Raw genomic sequence first — 23,169 nt, forward strand, 5'->3', positions numbered from 1 at the left:
AGAACAGTAAACTGCAAATGCTAGTTAGTCCCCAGCAAATACAGAACGTTGCTCTAACGTTAGTGTTTGGTTGACTTTGACTTTATTGAATGTATGCAAATATGTATTTAATTTTCACTGTGAATTTTGCATGTTTAATCAGAGTCAAATTCAACTATAGGCTCTACATATTTTAAATGTACTGCAGAACATTATATTGCAATGCTAGTTAGTCCCCAGCAAACACAGAACGTTGCTCTAACGTTAGTGTATGGTTGACTTTGACTTTATTGAATGTATGCAAATATCTATTTAATTTTCACTGTGAATTTTGCATGTTTAATCAGAGTCAAATTCAACTATAGGCTCTACATATTTTAAATGTACTGCAGAACATTAAACTGCAAATGCTAGTTAGTCCCCAGCAAATACAGAACGTTGCTCTAACGTTAGTGTATGGTTGACTTTGACTTTATTGAATGTATGCAAATATGTATTTAATTTTCACTGTGAATTTTGCATGTTTAATCAGAGTCAAATTCAACTATAGGCTCTACATATTTTAAATGTACTGCAGAACAGTAAACTGCAAATGCTAGTTAGTCCCCAGCAAATACAGAACGTTGCTCTAACGTTAGTGTTTGGTTGACTTTGACTTTATTGAATGTATGCAAATATGTATTTAATTTACACTGTGAATTTTGCATGTTTAATCAGAGTCAAATTCAACTATAGGCTCTACATATTTTAAATTGACTGCACAACATTAAATTGCAAATGCTAGTTAGTCCCCAGCAAACACAGAACGTTCCTCTAATGTTAGTGTTTGGTTGACTTTGACTTTATTGAATGTATGCAAATATGTATTTAATTTACACTGTGAATTTTGCATGTTTAATCAGAGTCAAATTCAACTATAGGCTCTACATATTTTAAATTGACTGCACAACATTAAATTGCAAATGCTAGTTAGTCCCCAGCAAACACAGAACGTTCCATTAACGTTAGTGTATTGTTCTCAATTGATTATTTTTTGGGAACCAACTCCTCTTTTTAAGTTTTAGTTTGTATAACCATAAACTAACCTTCCCAAAATGTTGCAGGTAGGTTTTTGTGTGACAACCTTATAAAGAATGTTATCTAAACAATAAAATGAAAAGATTTCAGTCAATCCAGAAATTATTCTTTATTCATTTGATCCCATTAGGTTTGGTTCCAAATCACGATAGAAATGTCATTAGTTTTTTTCCATCTACTCTACAATGTGACTTTATTGAATGTATGCAAATATACATTTAATGTACAGTGTGAATTGGCATTTTGTTTAATTGGGGTCAAATAAAACGGTATACATATTTTAATGTTATTGTCTAGCTCCCAGCTGGGACCCAATTCCTAACATTCCAGGTACGTTCTTATTAGGTTTTTTATACCTAAAATCTAACCTTCCCAGAATGTTGCATGGAGGTTTTTGTGACAATCTAATGAGAACGCTACCTAATGGTTATTTTCATTATTATAATATTTCATCATTTTATGGTCGTATTTTCATAATTTTTATAAATACTGCATAGAGGTGTTTTGATATACAACCAGGGGCGTAGCAATCATTTCAAAAGTGAGGGGGACGGAATGTTTAGCAAAAGACGAAAATAAATATATATATATACTTTAGGGCTGTCAATCGATTACAAGTTTTACTCTAATGAATTATGTGATTGACTAGTGAATTTTAACTTTTGCATTTACACATTTGCTGTATGAAAGACACAGCATAAACACAAATGCCCCATGAAAAAGTGGGGGGGGGGGGACGAACTTTGATTTTAGTGAAAGTGAGGGTGACACGTCACCCGCATCCCCCGCGTAATCTACGCCCCTGTAATGACTGACATAATTGTAACACATTTTATAGCCTGCATAAGATATCTATTTGATGGCCTCTATTGAACGTTATAGCCTTGTTATATTTACTTCTTTTGCTTATTTCTAAACATCATTTTCGTTCGAAATGACGTGAACTTTAAAACATTCGCTCATTTATAACCAAATTAGTGATTTTCCACCGATTTGATTCCGCCCTTATCACCGGGGTGTCCGCCTTGTTCGAGGGGCTGGTCGTAGAGGTCCGATGCGTCACATTTATTTGGGCCTTCTGCATCCTGCTGGCGGGGAAGCGCCGGAATTTTAACGCCCAGCCGTTAAACGTCTTATATACATTTATTACAAGTCTGGATCTCCGGGATAACAAGACATCGAAGGGGGAAAACGCGATGCAAAGTAGGTTAACGTCAATGCTGCACTCTATGAATGCAAACGCAACAATGTAGCGTGCTAATAAACACTTGCACCGGGTTTAAGGTTGCGCTGGGTATCATCTGCGCGCCGTTCTGCAGACGCGGTATGAATTGTTGCCGAAATGTGTTTTATCGCGTGCGCCTGTCGCGAGACCGATGAAAAATAGCGATTGCACACGAGCACATTGATAAGAGAAGGGCATTAGCTGCGCTGGCTAACACGGGCTGCAAGTGTGTATCGGTAATTTGCTAGCTGAAGTTTTCTTGCACACAAACTGCGAAAAACAAGCGAATGTAAAAGCGGAGGTTCTGCTTTTGTGGCAGGCCTTTAAAAATGGGCATGCATACGATTATATCCGAAGCATGGCTTATTTTGTTCAACGGTTCCATAAGTAAGAGGATCAAATGAAATTCCAGATTTTTTAAATTTTTTTTATTTACCCCCCTTAGGCTAACAGGCAGTAGACTCTTGCTAGAATTCGCCTGTTTTATATTTAGATTCTCATTGTGTGTATTGCATGGGCATGGCTATTTGTATTGTGTTAGGACTGTAGTAATCATATTTAAGTTGTTCTGGTAAACTGTGCGTGTGAGCATGTTTGGGAATGAATGCTGGTTGTAGATTTGCCTTTGGGATTATTGATTGGACAATATCAGTGTTATAGGCTATATACAGTTTGTAGGCTATATACAGGGGCGTAGATTCCAGGGGGGATGGGGGAGAGGTAACCCCTCCAATAATCATAACAAGCAAGTACATCCCCCCCCCCCCCCCCCCCCCCCATTATTTATACCATGATCAATGGAAATATGTAAATGCTTCACGCTGCTGCATGCTGCATTTCTCCTTTATTCCTTTTCAATGCTTTTTAGTATGTTGGGCCCATTTAATAAGATTTTTAAAAAGTTTAACCATAGACACATTATGGGTTTAAACTAATAATCAATACTGAATCCGCGATCTGCGCGGCTGAGAGCTCGAGAATGGTCTACGTGTAAACACACATGCTCTGTGCTTATTTGTACATTGAGCCTTGATCCGCGCTGACTGATCCCGGTAGAGCTGTTTCTTTTCACGTTTGGAACATTTGCTGTTTGATATTTCTCATATGCAACAAAATACGACACAATCAGAGAGTTGGCCAACATTGTTGTTGCATCAGTGCAACCTCTTGCAAAGTTTTATTGCACTGTTAGGAAAAATTGTCATTTAGTCGCAGACTGTAGCGCTGATATATTTTGCGTAATTTAATAATTTTCCACGGCACACCTGACAGTCTTTCAGGGCACACTAGTGTGCCGCGGCACAGTGGTTGGGAAACACTGGTCTATAACCTAGTATTGCCAATCATAAATAATTTGGTCTTGTAAAATGTGTATTTGTGTGAGCATGTTATAATGCTAATGCTGGCTTAGACTTTCATTTAGATTATTGATCGGACAATATCAGTGTTATAGCCAATGTTTGTGATTATTCTAGTATGTATCAATAAGATTGCTTTTATTCCCATGCTGACGTCAGATCTCCATTAACCGTATTCAGGGTTCCCACTGTCGTGTATATATATATATATATATGTATGTATATGTATATATATATATATAAACTGAACTGAAAACATTTTAATCAGGGTTGATTAAAACTATGTACAAGATATTTTGAATGTACCCTATTGCAGAAAACAGAATATCTAAATGCAAATACTAGTTAGTCTATAATCTAGTTTTATAATCACATATAAATTGTTCTTGTGAACTGTTTGTCTTTATGTTTTAATGGTCATAATATGATTATTTTGAAATATGAACCATAATATGATGATATAAGAAAGATATTCCTTATCCAGTGATCACAAATGATTGGAGAAATCATGGAAATTCATTGCACAAAAGGATTGGGAACCCTTTTATATGGCTTTCTAGAATTAACTGCTTTTGGTATTAATCCACTGTTTTTCTTAATGCAGGTATGCATTTGGAGACCATTTGGTGTAATTTGCTGAAGACACATTCAGATGTTGCCTTTGGATTAGTATCTAATATAAAACCTCACTTTGTTGAACTCTCAAACCATGAAGAAGTTCACCCAAAAGTCTTGAACCCTCCTGCCAAAAAAGTCTTGAACCTTCAGTGTAGTCCATTGCCGTTCCAATGAACTGATCATCACTCATTGGGACGTTTTTTGAGTAAAACCAAGTCCCAGTGATCCCTGAACTCTAAATTCATACATGTACAGTGGAAGAATGACCGAAGCATGGCAGCAGCAGCATGCGGTCGCCCCTCCTCCAGTTGGGCACCCCCTTCTACAAGTGGCTGAGAATGCCCTGGGCAGTGCTGCATATGGCATTGTCCTACAGGCAGACCCTGCTTTACAACAGTCCCAGCACGGCCAACATGCCCAGCAGCACCCACTGCCAGCCCAGCAGCCTTCGCTCCAGGTGGGGAGTGAAGGCGGCCATAAATGTGGAGCGTGCGGCCATGATATATCGCACTTGGCCAACCCCCATGAGCATCAGTGCATGGTTAACCAGGACCGCTCTTTCCAGTGCACTCAGTGCATGAAGATTTTTAACCAGGCAACCGATCTTCTAGAGCACCAGTGTGTCCAGGTTGAGCAGAAACCGTTTGTATGTGGTGTGTGCAAAATGGGATTCTCCCTTCTTACGTCTCTGGCGCAGCATCATAATGAGCATACCACGTCAAACAATCCCATGAAGTGCTCTATTTGTGAGAAAACATACGGGCCGGATTCGGCGTCTTCTACCCCTCAGCAACCCTCAACTGGAGAGACATCCAGCGACGGGGCAGCTATGGGTTCTTCTTCATCTACGGCTTTTCAGGGCTCTGACCGTCCATATAAGTGCTCTGTGTGCAACAAGGCATTCCGTCACCTTTCCGAACTCTCACGCCACGAAAGAGTGCACACAGGTGAGAAGCCCTACAAGTGCGACACCTGTGACAAGAGCTTTAGTCAGGCTTCTCACCTGGCACACCACCAGCGAACTCACAGCGCAGATCGCCCTTATAAATGCGCCGTTTGCGAGAAGACCTTCAAGCACAGGCAGCACCTGGTACGACACATGTATGCTCACTCTGGCGAGCACCTTTTCAAGTGCAACCTGTGCGAGCTTCATTTCAAAGAGTCCTCCGAACTTCTGCATCACCAGTGTCAGCCTGCGGGTGAGCGTCCGTTCCGTTGCGGCGCATGTGGAAAAAGCTTCAAACGACCCTCGGATTTGAGGCAGCATGAGCGCACCCACTCGGAAGAACGACCTTTCCAGTGTGAGGAGTGTCAAATGAGTTTCAAACAGCAGTATGCACTTGTTCGCCACCGTCGTACGCACAAAAACCCGGCAGACCGCCCTTTCAAGTGCAATCAGTGCGACAAGGGCTTCCTGCAACCTTCTCACCTGCTGTACCACCAGCATGTCCACGGTATCGAGAGTCTGTTTAAATGTGCCGCATGCCAGAAAGGCTTCAGACAATCTGGGGAGCTGCTAAGGCACAAGTGTACAGAATCCAATTCTGGATCGAATGCTCCGGAGAAGCCTTACAAGTGCGACGTTTGCGGAAAGGGCTACAAAAAGTCGTCCACCTTACAGCGGCACCAAAACTCCCATTGCACCGAAAAGCCCCTCAAATGCTCGCTCTGTGGCCGCCGCTTCCAATCCTCGTCCGATTTTGTGCAGCACCGCTGCGACCCGGCCCGAGAGAAGCCAATGAAATGCGCAGACTGTGAACGGCGCTTTAAATATTCCTCAGAGCTCCAGAGACATCGTAGAGTCCATACCGGAGAGAAACCCTTTAAGTGTCCTACTTGTGACAAAGGGTTCAAACAGCGTGAACACCTGGCCAAACATGGCATCGTCCATTCCCGTGAAGCTCAGTTCAAGTGCGTTTGGTGTGGAGAGTGTTTTGGTGAGCTTGGGGCCCTTCAGGAACATACGGTTCAACACACGGCAGAAGGAGGGGGTTATTCTGGATCTTCATGCATAGAGTAGTTGATCCTTGACTAACGACAATAAACGGTGCTCGCGTTAGCAACATCGCAGTTTTTCTTACATGTAAAGAAACTGTTAACATAAATTTTACATATCCCACAAGCATTGCAGTTCTTGTTGGACTGGCTAAGAACTACAAAAAAGTGATAGCTTGTAGATGTCTTGAAGCTTATGGGCAGATATCGGCAATGTTACTCCATGGACAGAAACTTGACTTCGTTCCATACCAACCGTATTGAAGAACACAATCAAACACTTTATAGGTCGCTACTTAAAAATAAGCTTTTCATAATGAACAATTTTGTTCCTTGTGCTACTCATGATACAATGCACCACATGCTATGCTTTAAAAGTGGTGTTCAAGCAAAGAAGACTAATTGGATCATAGAAGAATTGGATAAATTTTAGTTCAGCTCAGTATCTAAGGCCATGTCCAGACTAATACATTTTCTTTGAAAAGGTATGGATTTTCCTACGTTTACACCCCTCGGCCACACTAGAATGGTGTTTTCCTCCACTGAAAATGGAAACTTCAGAAAACACTCTATAATCGCGTACATTGGAAAATGACAATGTTAGGAAACTGAAAACGGAGGTTTCAAACTAATTAGTTTGGATGTGGCCTAAAATAAAACGAGTAGTGCAGCTATTGGAGCACGGTTTTCAGATTGATTTCAATTGGTTTGCAAGATATTAAGGGTTTGAACTTGATAACCACCCTAGACCTGTGCATTGGTCTTTATACGATTGACCAGAACTTGATGTCTCATTGCATTTGTTTTCTTTTATTGATTATTTGGCCTTGGACTTGAACTGCCTTTCTTCTAGTGCTCTCCATCTACAGTCTCATGCTTCCATGTTAACCATGGAACCTGAACACTGTATGGCCATCTGGACAATATAGTGATTGTATGTACTCGTAATGTATAACTTCACCGCCTAACCCATGATGTAACAGGGTATATGTATGCATGAATAGCCTAAAATAATTTATACTGTTTGTTGTAATCTGTCATTGGTGCATACTGCTATGTTAACTTGTAGGAAAAGAACTACACAAAAATATCTAACCTTTTTTTTTTTCTTTCCTCTTGTGAATTTCGATTCATCTCTAACAATAACCATTAGTTTGCAAGCAGTTGTTATAGTAAATTTACAGTGACTTAAGAACTGCCAGGCAACAGAGAAATAACAATGAAGTATTTTTGTTTTGAGATTGGCAAACAAATGGTGTTGCGTTAGCGAAACGATGCTGTAGAAGTTGTAAAGTTATCTGTATATGGATGTTTTGTAGCGCTTTGACTTGAGTACAGTGGTAGGAATTAGTATCTGTTTGTGTATCTGCATCATAAACTGTAGACTGTGCATCTGTGATTATGTTTCTTCTCTTGCAAGGATGCGTTATTTCTGCTTTGGTAAATTATTCTTTTGCCACAGAGAACTTGTTCATTTTATCTGCCACTAATTCTTTGTTTGCTCTTTGCTTCAGTAGCAAAAATATTACGAATGCCATACATCAGTTGGTATTTCATTTTTTGCACGCCTCATTGGATCCATTGATAGAACTTTTTATTTGGGTTAAAATACTAAAACCATGCATGGATAGATGTGCAGATTTTGAGACAAAATTGCACCGTAGGCAATCAGCAGCTGTTGTAATTATAAAAATCCTATGAATAAAATCCAAGAGTACTAGTACTGGCAATATGTTAAAAAAGAAATCTGTAAACAGAAGTATTAAGTAGTGGTAGTGTGTTTTATTCCATCTTTAAGATCTTCAAAAACTCTTACGATACAGTATCTAAATAACTAAAGCATTTTAATTGAATCCATATTAATGGCATATTATGATCCTAACAGCTTGAATGTAAATATTGGGCACATTTCTCCCTTTTGATGCCTCTGTAAGCCTAATTAATTTTTGGCTTATGTGACAGTATTGTTTGTTCTGCCACAGTTTCATGTTATGTTTATGTGCATAAAATGCAGTTAGAGACTGGTGTCATTGCTTGTGAAGCAATATTTTTGATGTCGTCAATTAACAGGTTGAATCAGAATTATTTGTTCTTTTGTAGTTGAGCTAGAACAGATGTAATCCCTACCATCCATCTCCTGTGTGTCACTCAGCCCTTTACTTTTTAACCTCTTTATGTGTGTTCCAGAGAAGGCAGTAAAGAGACAGACATTGTAAATATGCCATAATGTATTTTTTTTCATTATCACAAATGTGTGGCATGTCATAACCTCATAAGCCATTTATAAAAGAATAAATGTTTGTAAACATATAACTTGGAATTATTTGGAAACAGCAAACAGTGAAATGATGACTACTTGCAATGTTGAAATTGTGCAATTCATAGGCCAATATTGTGAAGCAGTACTACAGAATAATATTTAGGCTGAGTTTGAAGTGGCATGCAACCACTACTTTTACTATTTCTGCCATTTTATATATGTATATAAAATACACAACAACAGAATAAATGATAGAATGCTGAAAATGAAAAAGTAGTAGTATGCTATTCTGAACTCAGTCAAAAATTTAATTTCTTATGGTTTTGTTTACGTATCAAGTACATAAATGTTACACCATTACTCATATAGTTTTTGTATATGCAGTCAAAAATACAAAATGCATTGACTAATTTTCATGATTCTGAGCTCTTATATAAACATAAATTGTAATGTTTTGGTAATTGTTTCTGCTATCTGTCTGTCACTCTTATCTTTCTAAACTTAGCAAAAAAGAAACGTCTTCTCAATTTCAACTGCTTTTATTTTCAGCAAACTTAACATTTGTAAATATTTGTATGAACATAAAAAGATTCAACAACTAAGACATAAACTGAACAAGTTTCACAGACATGTGACTAACAGAAATGGAATAATGTGTCCCTGAACAAAGGGGGGTCAAAATCAAAAGTAACAGTCAGTATCTGGTGTGGCCACCAGCTGCTTTAAGTACTGCAGTGCATCTCCTCCTCATGGACTGCACCAGATTTGCCAGTTCTTGCTGTGAGATGTTACCCCATTCTTCCCTAGCCCTCACCCTCCAATCCAACAGGTCCCAGATGTGCTCAATGGGACTGAGATCCGGGCTCTTCGCTGGCCATGGCAGAACATGTCTTGCAGGAAATCACACACAGAACGAGCAGTATGGCTGGTGACATTGTCATGCTGGAGGGTCATGTCAGGATGAGCCTGCAGGAAGGGTACCACATGAGGGAGGAGGATGTCTTCCCTGTAGCGCACAGCATTGAGATTGCCTGCAATGACAACAAGCTCAGTCCAATGATGCTGTGACATACCACCCCAGACCATGATGGACCCTCCACCTCCAAACTGATCCCACTCCAGAGTACAGGCCTTGGTGTAACGCTCATTCTTTCGACGATAAACCCGAGTCCGACCATCACCCCTGGTGAGACAAAACCGTGACTCGTCAATGAAGAACACTTTTTGCCAGTCCTGTCTGGTCCAGCGAAGGTGGGTTTGTGCCCATAGGCGACGTTGTTGCCGGTGATGTCTGGTAAGGACCTGCCTTACAACAGGCCTACAAGCCCTCAGTCCAGCCTCTCTCAGCCTATTGCGGACAGTCTGAGCACTGATGGAGGGATTGTGCATTCCTGGTGTAACTCGGGCAGTTGTTGTTGCCATCCTGTACCTGTCCCGCAGGTGTGATATTCGGATGTACCAATTCTGTGCAGGTGTTGTTACATGTGGTCTGCCACTGCGAGGACGAACAGTTGTTCATCCTATCTCCCTGTAGCGCTGTCTTTGGCGTCTCACAGTACGGACATTGCAATTTATTGCCCTGGCCACTTCTGCAGTCCTCATGCCTCCATGCAGCATGCCTAAGGCACATTCACGCAGATGAGCAGTGACCCTGGGCATCTTTCTTTTGGTGTTTTTCAGAGTCAGTTTTTATAACTGTGACCTTAATTGCCTACCATCTGTAAGCTGTTAGTGTCTTAACGACCGTTCCACAGGTGCATGTTCATTAATTGTTTATAGTTCATTGAACAAACATGGAAAACATTGTTTAAACCCTTTACAATAAAGATCTGTAAAGTTATTTGGATTTTTACAAAATTATCTTTAAAATACAGTGTCCTGAAAAAAGGACGTTTCTTTTTTTGCTGATTCTATCTATCTGTCTCACAGTTGGTATCCATTTAAGCTTCTGACCATGTACAAGTTGGCCTAATAATCACCTTTTTATTTTTGACTGTATTTCAACTGTCCATTTACTAAAGCACTACTGTATTTGGAATTCCACAGTATTAAAGGGATAGTTAACCCCAAAATTCTGTCATCATTTAATCACCCTCATTTTGTTCCAGTGTTCCAAAGCCATATTACTTTCTTTCATTTGTGACACGTAAGGACAGTTTTGACAGAATTTTAGCCTTGGTCACCATTCACGTTTATTGAATGAAGAAAGATGCAATGAAAGTGAATGGTGACTGAGACTGTCAGTCCCTTAGATTTCTGCCTGTCATCACCTTGAAAGAAAGTCATAGGGGTTTGTAACAACATGAGAGTGAATAAATGATGACAGCATTTTCATTTTGGGGTGAACTATTTCTTAAAATATCCCCAGTTGTTGACTTTTAGTAGTGAACTATGCTGAATTGCATACTATCGTAGTTTTGTTTTATTTTTTTAAGTTGAAGACTGTTCTTTATTCTTTTTTGTTTTTGTTATTATTAAAGGGATAGTTAACAAAAAAAAAAATCTCTCATTTACTCACTATCATGTCATCCCAGATGTGTATGACTTTCTTTGTTCTGCAGAATACTGGGATTTTTAGAAGAATATTTCAGCTCTGTAGTTCCATACATTGCAACTGAATGGTGATCAAAGTTTTGAAGCATAACATAATCCCTATGACACCAGTGGTTGAATCCATGTCTTCAGAAGAAATATGATAGGTGTGGGTAAGAAAGAGATCAGTATGTGTCTTTTTTTCTTTTTTTACAATAAATCTCCACTTTTACTTTCACATTATTATTTTGTTTTGGGGGATTTTATCTGTTTCTCATCCACACCCATCATATTGCTTCTGACATATGGATTACTTATGTTATCTTTATGTGCTTTTTGGAGCTTCAAATTTCTGGCCACCATTCATTTGCATTGTATGGACCAACAGAGCTGAAATATTATTCAAACAAATCTTCGTTTGTGTTCATATTTATTATTAAACATATTTGTGTTTATATGAAGAAAGAAAGTCATGCACATATGGGATGGCCTGAGGGTGGGTTAATGATGAGATATTTTTATTTTTATTTTGGGGTGAACTATCCCTTTAAATGCAAACATCCCAGGGTTATGCACAATAAAACATTCAGTTATACATGATCAAAGTATACAATCATGATAAAGTTTAGACAGTGAAATCAAGTCCCTACTAAAAACATTAAAAAGAGCTTGGCAGACCGAAATGCGCTTTTGTGTATGAAACACTTTACTAAAACGCTGACTTCTCGCACTGCCTCCGTCGAAATAGTAAAAATGACTATATGCGAGTCCCGAATTTCTAGACTTTTATTTTGAAAACTGTACAGGAAGTGCACTCGGTATTTCCGGTGGCACCATTTGAGCGATTGAAATATCGACGGGAGCTCGATAAGGGCTTGATATCCGCCTACCTGTCAGTGGACTCTCGATCTCGCACTCGTTTTGAGTCCCGGGATCGCTGCTTGGAATCCGGACGCTTTGATCGCAATTAGTCGGAGATCTGGAGTCGTGTGTGTGAAAGTCGTAGAGGCCAATTAAAGCCCTACATCGCCATCGCTAGCCTAGCGAGAGCTCTTATCCGGTGGGAGTGATGTGAAAGTGAGAAATGATCGTTAATAAACCGCGATGATCAGATTCTGTTCCGTTACAGTCACCGAGACAATCGATCAACCTGACAGCTCGGCTGGTTTACGGTGTTTTCGCGTTAATTTCCGTTTTCACCGCGTAGCGACATCATATTCGGCGGGCTCGACAGCTCTGGGCTTCGGTTGAAATTTATTTAATTTTAGGCTGGTTTTTCCTCGCATTATTGTTTGATTAAATGCGAAACTTACGTTTACATTTGCATATTTCCATCTGTATATCTCTATCGTTTTAAAGCTGTGTATTTATTTATTTTTTTATTTTTATTGACAATTCGAACACGCTTAGTTAGACTGCCTCGGCACCATGACATCTTGACTTTTATTTTTCCAATAAACTGGCGGTCACCAAAAAATAAATAAACACGTTTTTTGCGCGGTTTTTGACGTCCTCTGGGTGCCGCGAGGGTCATGCGAGCCGCTGCTGAGCAGCTGTCAATCACGATTGCTCACACGAGATCGCATTGAAGCGTCATTCTACTACAGTATTTCACAACAGACCGACTTGTGACTCATAGTAGCAGGTGGATTGGCAGAGCCCGCCATGCCCGGTCCGGTGACCAGCAAAGCACGGGTGTATGCTGATGCCAACACTTTGAAGAGCAAGGAATACTGGGATTATGAAGCACATGTGCCTGGCTGGAGGTACAGCGATGTTATTTGTTCATGAATCTGCTTACGAATAAGTATCGTCATGGTAACACCATGGCTCTGGTTGAGATTGAGATTGCCATATACTCATGTACCATGGTATTTACATGGTACACCGAGGCATTTATTTGAATACCATGGTACATGTCCAAAAACATGGTATTGCCATCGTAAATGTACAAAACTTCATGATACCGTGTTCAAAAGCATTGTATTACTATGGAACCGTGCCCATAAAACATGGTATTACCATAGTATATATAGAAAAAAACATAGTTTTACCATTGTGGCATTTCCAAAAATGGTATTACCATTAAGCCATGCACAAATACCTTGGTATTATCATAGTATTTGTTGAAAAAAACATGGTATTATGTCCAAAAATGATATTACCATGGAACCATGCTTAAACCCTATTGTATTACCATAGTATATGTCGAAAATCATGGTGTTACCATATCTTGGTATCTTAAAAAATATATTATTATCATAGTATACACCAATCAGCCACAACATTAAAACCACCTGCCTAATATTCTGTAGGTTCCCCTCGTGCCGCCAAAACAGCGCCAACCCACATCTCAGTATAGCATTCTGAGATGATATTCTTCTCACCACAATTATACAGAGTGGTTATCTGAGTTACTGTAGACTTTGTCAGTTCAAACCAGTCTGGCCATTCTCTGTTGACCTCTCTCATCAACAAGGCGTTTCCGTCCACAGAACTGCCGCTCACTGGATGTTTTTGTTTTTGGCACCATTCTGAGTAAATTCTAGAGACTGTTGTGTGTGAAAATCCCAGGAGATCAGCAGTTACAGAAATACTCAAACCAGCCTGTCTGGCACCAACAATCATGCCACGCTCCAAATCGCTGAGATCACATTTTTTCCCCATCCTGATGGTTGATGTGAACATTAGCTGAAGCTCCTGACCCGTATCTGCATGATTTTATGCACTGCTGCCACACGATTAGCTGATTAGATAATCGCATGGATGATTGTTGGTGCCAGACGGGCTGGTTTGAGTATTTCTGTAACTGTTGATCTCCTGGGATTTTCACACAAAACAGTCTCTAGAATTTACTCAGAATGGTGCCAAAAACAAAAACATCCAGTGAGCGGCAGTTCTGTGGATGGAAACACCTTGTTGATGGGAGAGGTCAACAGAGAATGGCCAGACTGGTTTGAACTGACAAAGTCTACAGTAACTCAGATAACCACTCTGTATAATTGTGGTGAGAAGAATATCATCTCAGAATGCTATACTGAGATGTGGGTTGGCGCTGTTTTGGAGGCATGAGGGGGACCTACACAATATTAGGCAGGTGATTTTAATGTTGTAGCTGATCGGTGTATGTCGAAATACTATGATATATTACCATGGTATTATGTCCAAAAATTATATTACCATGGAACCATGCTTAAAACCTATTGTAAACCATGCTATTACCATAGTATATGTAGAAAAAAACATGATATTACCATGATATTATGTCCAAAAATAGTAAGACCATGGAACCATGCTTAAAAACCACGGTGTTAGTTACCAAAGTACATGTCGAAAAAAAACATGGTATTACCATTGGATTATATCCAAAAATGGTATTACCATGGTTATTAGCTATTACCATAGTATATGTCAGAAAAACAATGGTATTACCATTCTATGATGTCCAAGAATGTTATTACAATTAAACTTTATCAAAAAAACATGGTATTACCTTAGTGTATGTCTAATAAACCATGGTATTACCATAGTAGCATGTCCAAAATGGTATAACCACGAAGCCATGCCAAAACACCATGCTGTTACCATGGTATTATGTCCAAAGATGGTATTCCTATGGAACCATGCCTAAAAAAACATGTATTACCATAGTACATATTTAAGAAATCTTGGTATTAACCATGGTATTGTCCAAAAAATATTTTACCATGGAACCATGCTCATAAAAACATGGTATTACCATAGTACATTTATTTATTTTTTTATATGGTATTACCATAGTATTATGCCCAAAAATGGTATTGCCATGGAACTATGCTCAAGAAACATGGTACTTATTAGTATTTATTTTTTAGTGTCTGGATAATCCATTTGCAGCTTTATCCGTTTAATTTTCGTTCTCTCTCTCTGACTCAGCAACCAGGATGACTACCAGCTCGTACGAAAGCTTGGAAGAGGCAAATATAGTGAAGTGTTCGAGGCCATCAATATTAACAGCAATGACAGAGTAGTTGTTAAAATACTTAAGGTAATAATGTTTGCCCTCTCGTTTTACTGAACTATGACCATCAGGTAGAAGCTCGCTCTTAATATTTTCTCACCTTTGCAGCCTGTTAAGAAGAAGAAGATTAAGCGTGAGATAAAAATTCTGGAGAACTTAAGGGGAGGAACCAACATCATTCGTCTTGTAGACACAGTGAAGGACCCTGTGGTAAGTTTTGCTCTTAAAGGGATAGTTCACCCAAAAATCTAAATTCTTTCATCATTTACTCACACTCATGCCATCCCAGATACGTATGACTTTCTTTCTTCTGCAGAATACATTTGAAGAAAAATAGAAAAATATCTCAGCTCAGTAGGTCCTTAAAATGTAAGTTGATGGTGATCTGACTATTGAAGCCCCAAAAATCACAGACAGTCAGCATAAACATCATCCATACGACTCCAGTTAAATTAGTGTCTCCTAAAGCGAAACGATCGCTTTTGGTGTGAAAAAGATCAACATTTAAGTACTTTTTAAACTCTAAATCATTGCTTCCAGTCAGCAGTGGTATGCACGTTTGATGTAATCGCGTTGGCATGTTTATGTGCGACACACCCAGAAGAGCAGCGCTGTTTACAACTGAGTAGGAGGAACGCTGTACAAAAGCTTTGTTGGTTTTGGTTTAGATCTGTATTTGTTTCTGTTTCTTTACTCACAATAGTGCATTTGTGTGCTTATCCTGGATGTCTCAACCGAGAGGAGAACGTGAGACTATGTCCGTAACATGCTAACAGGAATTCGTCAAATGAGAGACCACGTGAGCTCAGCGTTCTCCGATAGCGTCACACGTGCATAGCGCTGCTGACTGATTTATATTTAAAAAGTACTTAAATATTGATCTTTTTCACACCAAAAGCAATCATGTTGCTTTAGAAGATATTAATTTAACCGCTGGAGTCGTATGGATGACTTTTATTCTGACTGTCTGTGATTTTTGGAGCTTCAAAAGTCTGATCACCATCCACTTGCATTTTAAGGACCTACTGAGCTGCGATATTTTTCTGTTTTACTTCAAATGTGTTCTGCTGAAGAAAAAAAAATCATGCACATCTGGGATGGCATGAGGGTGAGTAAATGATGAGAGAATTTAAATTTTTGGGTGAACTAACCCTTTAGAGTTTTTACAAATTGATTATGTAATGTCATGCCATATTGTAAATTTTATTGGATGTTTTTTATTCAGAAGAATTCATTCAAATCTGGCTAATATTTAATTGATAGAATTATAAGTGTTTTTTTTTTTTTTTCATTCCACAGTCTAGAACACCTGCTCTTGTGTTCGAATACATCAACAACACTGATTTCAAGGTACCAGTTTTAATACCTGAGCACTAAAAAACTTGCCAAAATTGACAAATATGTCTTCATGCTGCTTTAGACCTATGGCTTAAATATATATTTGAAGGAACAATTAATATCTCACATTCTGTTGTTCTGATTTGTAGGACCTCTACCAGAGACTAACGGATTTTGATATCCGATTTTATTTGTATGAACTTCTAAAGGTAAGCGCAATGTGGTGTAACTGAAATTAGATTACAGATTTCATTTCCTTTTAGTAGGAGGGTGTTTTATGTGTCTTCTCTCTTTGCAGGCTCTGGACTACTCTCACAGCATGGGCATCATGCATCGGGATGTCAAACCTCATAATGTCATGATAGATCACCAAATGAGAAAGGTAAAGTCAATGAACCTTATTGTGGATTTGTTTTTTCATTGGATGTGGTCTTTGCCAATCAGTGAGGAAGTGACCTGAAAATATATTCGTTTGTGGCTTAGTTGCGGCTCATAGATTGGGGTCTTGCAGAGTTTTACCACCCTGCCCAGGAATACAACGTAAGGGTTGCCTCAAGATCATATAAGGGACCAGAGTTGCTGGTTGACTATCAGGTACGCTATGTATTTGTACTGTATAAAATATTAGATTGGATGGGGATATGGATTCTACATGGATAACTCTTAAAATCTGACCTGATTTTCAGCTAGTAAAGGGATAGTGTACTGTCAGCAAGTCATTATGAGAAAATAAACACCTACGATCAGGATCTGATGAGAAGTGGGGTCTTGTATCGCCCGTAATGTTTTTTGTTTTTTTGTTTTTTGAAAATGAGATAATGAGCTTATCCTGCTTTATGCATACTATATGCAACTTAGTTGTATTGAAATATTGATTTGAGTTTAAAGTGCACCTATTATGGTTTTTAAACGTGCCTAATTTCGTTTTAAAGGTCTCATACAATAGATTTACATGCATCCAAGATCAAAAAACACTTTAATTTGCTCATAATTTAAATGGCAGCATTACCATTTTTTCACAGTGTCAAAAACGACTCGTTCAATGATCCGTTCTAAAGGATTCATTCTAAACTCCTCCTTTCAGAGAGCATACTCTGCTCTGATTGGTCAGATGTCCCAGTTTGTTGTGATTGGTCTACTGCTTAGTGTAGTGTTTGAGGGCGGGTCAGAGCTGTTCCCAAGCAGCCAATGAAGACCAGAGGGGGGTTTTTTGTTACCAAATTACGTAGGTTAGTACAGGAAGTAAGGCTGGAATTACTAACGACTCGTTTCAGGTGTTCAGAATCGGTTCTTTCTTTTGGGTGTCAATAACTCCATTTGTTGTGCACTTTGATTTTTGAAACTTTGCAGACTTTTTTACATTCACAAACAGCTATATAACACACTACATGAAAGGTAATATTTGAAAAACCATAATAGGTGCTCTTTAAAATATTTGATTATGTGAGAAAAATAATGCCAAAGCTAGCATTTGCTATGGAGGACAACGGTCAGTTATACAGTTTAGCTGTAATTATACAAAAATATTTGAACATAGAATGCCACAGTTGACTTAAGCAGAATCAAGTATTCCAGAAAGCTGTGTAATAAGCTATAATAAAAAATAATATTTTAGTGCACCATGTCTTTTTTAACTGATCAAACCCAATTTTAAGAGCCCGTCACATGGGGGGGCCTGGTAGCTCAGCAAGTAAAGACGCTGACTACCATCCCTGGAGTCACAAGTTCAAATCCAGGGTGTGCTAAGTGACTCCAGTCAGGCTTCCTAAGCAACCAATTGGACCGGTTGCTAGGGGGGCTAGAGTCACATAGGGTAACCTCCTCATGGTCGCCATAATGTGGTTCTCGCTCTCGGTGTGGCGTGTGGTGAGTTGTATATGGATGCCGCAGAGAATAGTGTGAAGCCTCCACACGCGCTTGGTCTCCGCGGTAACGCACTGAACAAGCCATGTGATAAGATGTGCAGGACACAACTAAGATTGAGGCGAGTCACTATGCCACCACGAGGACTTAGAGCGCATTGGGATTTGGGCATTCCAAATTGGGGAGAGAAAAAAAAAAAGAGCCCGTCACACAGAATTTCAAAGGTTTCGCGAGTTCTTTTTTTTTTTTTTTTTTTTTTTTTTCACAATCATTCCAAATTCATAGCTATCATCAATTATAAGGCCATATCAATTTGATATTGCAATTACATTTCCAAAATGTTTGTATGATTGCAGATGTATGATTACAGTCTGGACATGTGGAGCTTAGGCTGCATGTTGGCCAGTATGATCTTCCAGAAAGAGCCCTTTTTCCATGGTCAAGACAACTATGACCAGGTATGACCAGTTATTTGTGCTTATATTAAAATAATTACAAAATGCTAAAACGTTCAGAACATGCTAAAAAAAAAAAAGATTTCCTACAGCTGGTCAGAATTGCAAAAGTTCTCGGAACAGAAGAGCTCTTCAGCTACCTGAACAAGTATCACATTGAGCTGGACACACGCTTCAAAGATCTGCTCGGCCAGTGAGTCTTTGACTGTTGTTTTAACAGGTCGCAAAAGTGATTTTTATGTTGGAATTGTAAAAAAAAAAAAAAAAGTCAAAACAATTACCAGTAGTAGATACATAGACGTTTTGGCTGATAAGATAACTGATAATAGCTAATATTATAAATCTATACTGTTTTGCCTACCTTTTTAAAAGCAATCTTTAGAGCCCCAATCTATAATTGCACGTTTGAAGTAATGTAAAGCATCAAAACATGTAATTAACGGGAGGCCTAGGTAGCTCAGCAAGTAAAGACGCTGACTACAACACCTGGAGTCCCAAGTTCAAATCCAGGGCGTGCTGAGTGAATCCAGTCAGGCTTCCTAAGCAACCAATTGACCCAGTTGCTAGGGTGGGTAGAGTCACGTTGGGTTAACCTCCTTGTGGTTGCTATAATGTGGTTCTCGCTCTCAGTGGGGCGTGTGGTGAGTTGGGCATGGACGGCGCGGAGAATAGTGTGAAGCCTCCACACGCGCTTGGTCTCCGCGGCAATGTGCTCAACAAGCCACGTGATAAGATGCTCAGGTTGACGGTCTCAGACGCGGAGGCAACTGAGATTCGTCCTCCGCCACCCGGATTGAGGCGAGTCACTACGCCACCACGAGGACTTAGAGCGCATTGGGAATTGGGCATTCCAAATTGGGGAGAAAAAAACCATATTTAACAGTAGAAAAATCTGATGCCAATAATTAGGAAATGCTAATACAGTTATGTTCACTGTACATTGCATGTACAGTATATTGTGACTTCAAATTGCTGGACTGTTTTAATTTTCAAATGTGAAACCTCTTTAGGCAGACACGAAAGCGCTGGGAGAACTTTGTTCAGCCAGAGAATCAGCACTTGGTGAGTCCAGAGGCTTTGGACTTGCTGGATAAACTCCTGCGCTACGATCATCAACAGAGATTGACCGCCCAAGAGGCCATGGAGCACCCCTACTTCTGTGAGTCAACTGTCATTATCTACTCTGATTCAAATGATTAAATGTATTAATTGTTTTACACCATTTTAATTCATTTCTTAAGCTTGTTCCATAATTCCACACTTTTATTGCAATACATCTATTTGTATAGATTATTTATAGATATAGATTTATAGGATGTTAAAAACTTTCCTTACCATGACAGGCACAGACACAAAGACTACAAGAGTCCAAAATGTATAAAATCCCAAATGCAGTTTATTGTTCAACCGAAATCCCAGTAATAACCAAAAAAATTTAGATTTTGGACTTTTAACTATAAACAAACTCAGTACAGACCGGGGACTCTTATTTTGAAATGAGGGAGACTTAGCCCTGTTACAATGCTCTGTTAAGTATTAACCAAATGAAGCTTTAATAGCCAATATATTCACCAAATGAAGGTTTTGTATACTGAATATATTTCACCAGATGAGGTTGAGGAATATTAACCTGTTATATTATAATATTAAATATTAAACTGCTCTTATAATGTAGATCTAAGCCATTTTAAAATGTAGATTCCTTCAGGGCTGGGCACAGAGGAATGCGAGATAATGAGAAAATAAAACAATCTGTCAGCAACAATCAGTGTAGATTTTCCAGTAAAACACATATATCGGTCTACCTCTAATTCACACTAAGTAAAATAATAACATGCTCCAAAATGATGCATTTTAATGTACAGTAGAAAAGTGGAATAACTGTTTGTAGAAACCAGCATTTTATTATTATTATATTTTTTTTTTGTAGTATTTTAGAAATCAGACATAGTAAAAGATAATAATCTAATACTGATACTGATAATCAGGGCAATGTCCACCATAGACATTTAGGATAGTAAGTATTATGAATAATGGTTGATCAATATGGGTTCTGAAAATTTACCTGATTGATTCTTAAACCTATACATTTGTTTTGCCCTCAGTCTTGAATTTTTGGTTACATCCTTGGTGGTAATTAAATAAAAACGTCCCAATATGTGCCTCATGTCAGAGCCCATTACCTGTTAAACATAATATATTATTCTGCTGACCCCCTTAAAACTATTTCCAACCAAGTAAGTCCTTAAACATATATATATATATTATTTTAGTACACGTTAATTCAGTGTGAATAATTATATAAAAAATGCGTAAAAAAAAATAAATAACACAATCATATCCGCAGACTGTAAATAAGGAATTTTCCTAGCATTGGAGCATGTGTGATTATCAGTCAGCAGGGGGCAGTAAGCACAACTCCAGCTCTAAAGGCAATGCGCAGCTGTACAGGCAACAAACCACACTTATTACTAACAGAACAAGATGAGGACGCATTTGACGGAGCGCACCTCCAAATGCAGGAGTCTCGAGTTGTGTTTTTCTAAGCTTCAAACTACATTTAACTTGACACAACGTCTTAAATACACTATATGACGTGTTGCAACATAAATGAGATGCTCCAAAAGCATCCGTCTAACACATGTGTACATTGACGCATCCTTAGAAAAGCCCTTGTAATAAATCTATATCGGACGGATTTACTAATTCATGTTGCAAAATGGATTGCTGTGGACTGTTCAATAATATGGAAATAAATAATATATCGACTTTGAAAGCCACTTTTTTTTTTTATCGAGTAATCAATGCTTTACTCGTCTGCCACAATAAAGTAATATGTTTTAATTATCTGAATTATTTGAATTATTATATTTATTATATACAGTACTGTGCAAAAGTCTTAGGCACATAAGATGTTTCACAAAAGCATTTGTCTCAAGATGGTTAGTGTGTCAATAGGAAATATAAATGTTAGACTCCCAAACATTACTTTTGCAAATAGAAAAGATTAGAATAGAAGAACAGGGAGCCCTGCAACAGATGTCATTGCCCCCACAGAGCCCCTCACTGAACATTGTGTCAGTCTGAGATTACATAAAGAGACAGAAGCAATAGAGACAGCCTAAATAAATAGAAGAACTGTGGGGAATTCTCCAAGAAGCTTGGAACATCCTATCTGCCAACAACCAAGAAAAACTGTGTCCAGGTGTACCGAGGAGAATTGGGGCTGTTTTGAAGGCAAAGGTGGTCACATCAAATATTGATTTAGCTTTGTTTATGTTTACTGGACTTTGTATGACATTAAGTGATAAATGAAAACAATTTATGTCATTATTTTTGAAGACATCCTCACTATGCAACATTTTTCACAAGTGCCTAAACCTTTGCACAGTACTGTATGTTGTATTTATAAATATTTATACATATATTAATAATTATTTAATTGTTATATTTTGAATATTTTTTTATTTCTGGGCCTTTCTCTGCAAATATTGTTATATGCAATTAATAGTGATTAATTAATCATCATGCAATGAATTCGATCAAAAAATTATTCATGGTCAGCCCTAGTTTTTAGTTGTTTTACCAGGTTTTAAAAAAAATTATTTTAACCAAGATTTCACCGTGTAAAAATAGCTACGAGTGTTCTAGTTTAGCTTTAAATAATTACACTTGTGTGAATAACTTCCTGCGAAAATGATGCATCAAAATGATAAACTAAATTTAGCATCTCTGACTTATGACAAACAAGTTGACCTGTCTGTATTGTCTCTTTCTGTAGATCCTGTGCTGAAGGGGCAGCCTCTGTCAAACTCAGAAGGTGCTCTGGCAATAAGCAGCTCAACCACAACATGATGAGCTAAAAGCAGGTAAGAATGATGTCACATACAGTCAGTATACCATATGTTGTTTTTGCTGGCTGTCTAAAATTGTTATTTCAATATCATTTGGGATCTTTCTTATAGGAAAACCTTTTTACCTCAACATGTCGTGCAGAGACATGCTGCCTTTCAGGTGTGAAGCTTCAGTTTGCTGAAGCACGATGTTATTAAGCAACACAAGACATGTACAGAATGAACACAATGGGCATCGGTCCCTCCCCTACATTCACTTTGTATTAGTGCTGCTTGCCACTGTTACCTAGGTACCAAACTGGTGTTCTGTTTCTTCCTCTCCCATCTGCCCTCTTTTGAGTTGAACAACTCAATGTTTCCTTTTTTGGATCCACACTGAATTAAACTATGATATAATGACTGGGAAAGAATGCCTGCTCTTTCCTCATGACTCTCAGGCTATAGATGACTGACGGGGGCTCAGCATCCTGGTTGCATTATGTACTGGAAGATTGTGTTGTTCAGTGACCTGCCCTGCTGATATGAGCTAAGATTATAAACTATAGTATTGTCAGGTATGGAGGCTTTATTGCAATTTATTGAGAATTAAGATATATTAAAAGAAACTGTTTTTAA

At 38.6% G+C, this 23,169-nt stretch overlaps 2 protein-coding genes across 3 annotated transcripts; both read left to right on the forward strand.

Annotated features, from left to right (window-relative positions):
• The first annotated feature begins 1,916 nt into the window (after nt 1–1,916).
• LOC127435860 (zinc finger protein 319-like) lies at nt 1,917–10,352 on the forward strand. The gene is made up of 2 exons (XM_051689639.1): nt 1,917–2,259; nt 4,244–10,352. Exon 2 carries the CDS (start codon nt 4,505–4,507, stop codon nt 6,275–6,277), a length of 1,773 nt encoding a protein of 590 aa, XP_051545599.1. The 5' UTR covers nt 1,917–2,259; nt 4,244–4,504; the 3' UTR covers nt 6,278–10,352.
• A 1,486-nt stretch (nt 10,353–11,838) lies between these two features.
• LOC127435919 (casein kinase II subunit alpha'-like) lies at nt 11,839–23,169 on the forward strand. 2 transcript variants are annotated; one of them, XM_051689770.1, is made up of 12 exons: nt 11,842–12,810; nt 14,960–15,071; nt 15,153–15,254; nt 16,344–16,394; nt 16,532–16,591; nt 16,681–16,764; nt 16,866–16,976; nt 18,602–18,703; nt 18,793–18,893; nt 19,711–19,859; nt 22,482–22,569; nt 22,666–23,169. In XM_051689770.1, exons 1-11 carry the CDS (start codon nt 12,710–12,712, stop codon nt 22,553–22,555), a joined length of 1,047 nt encoding a protein of 348 aa, XP_051545730.1. In that variant the 5' UTR covers nt 11,842–12,709; the 3' UTR covers nt 22,556–22,569; nt 22,666–23,169. The 2 variants fall into 2 exon arrangements, with proteins under 2 accessions (XP_051545811.1, XP_051545730.1); XM_051689851.1 differs by lacking the exon at nt 16,866–16,976 and having other exon boundaries at nt 11,839–12,810.

The sequence above is a fragment of the Myxocyprinus asiaticus genome, chromosome 1 (genome assembly GCF_019703515.2).
Source record: "Myxocyprinus asiaticus isolate MX2 ecotype Aquarium Trade chromosome 1, UBuf_Myxa_2, whole genome shotgun sequence".
Lineage (NCBI taxonomy): Eukaryota > Metazoa > Chordata > Actinopteri > Cypriniformes > Catostomidae > Myxocyprinus > Myxocyprinus asiaticus.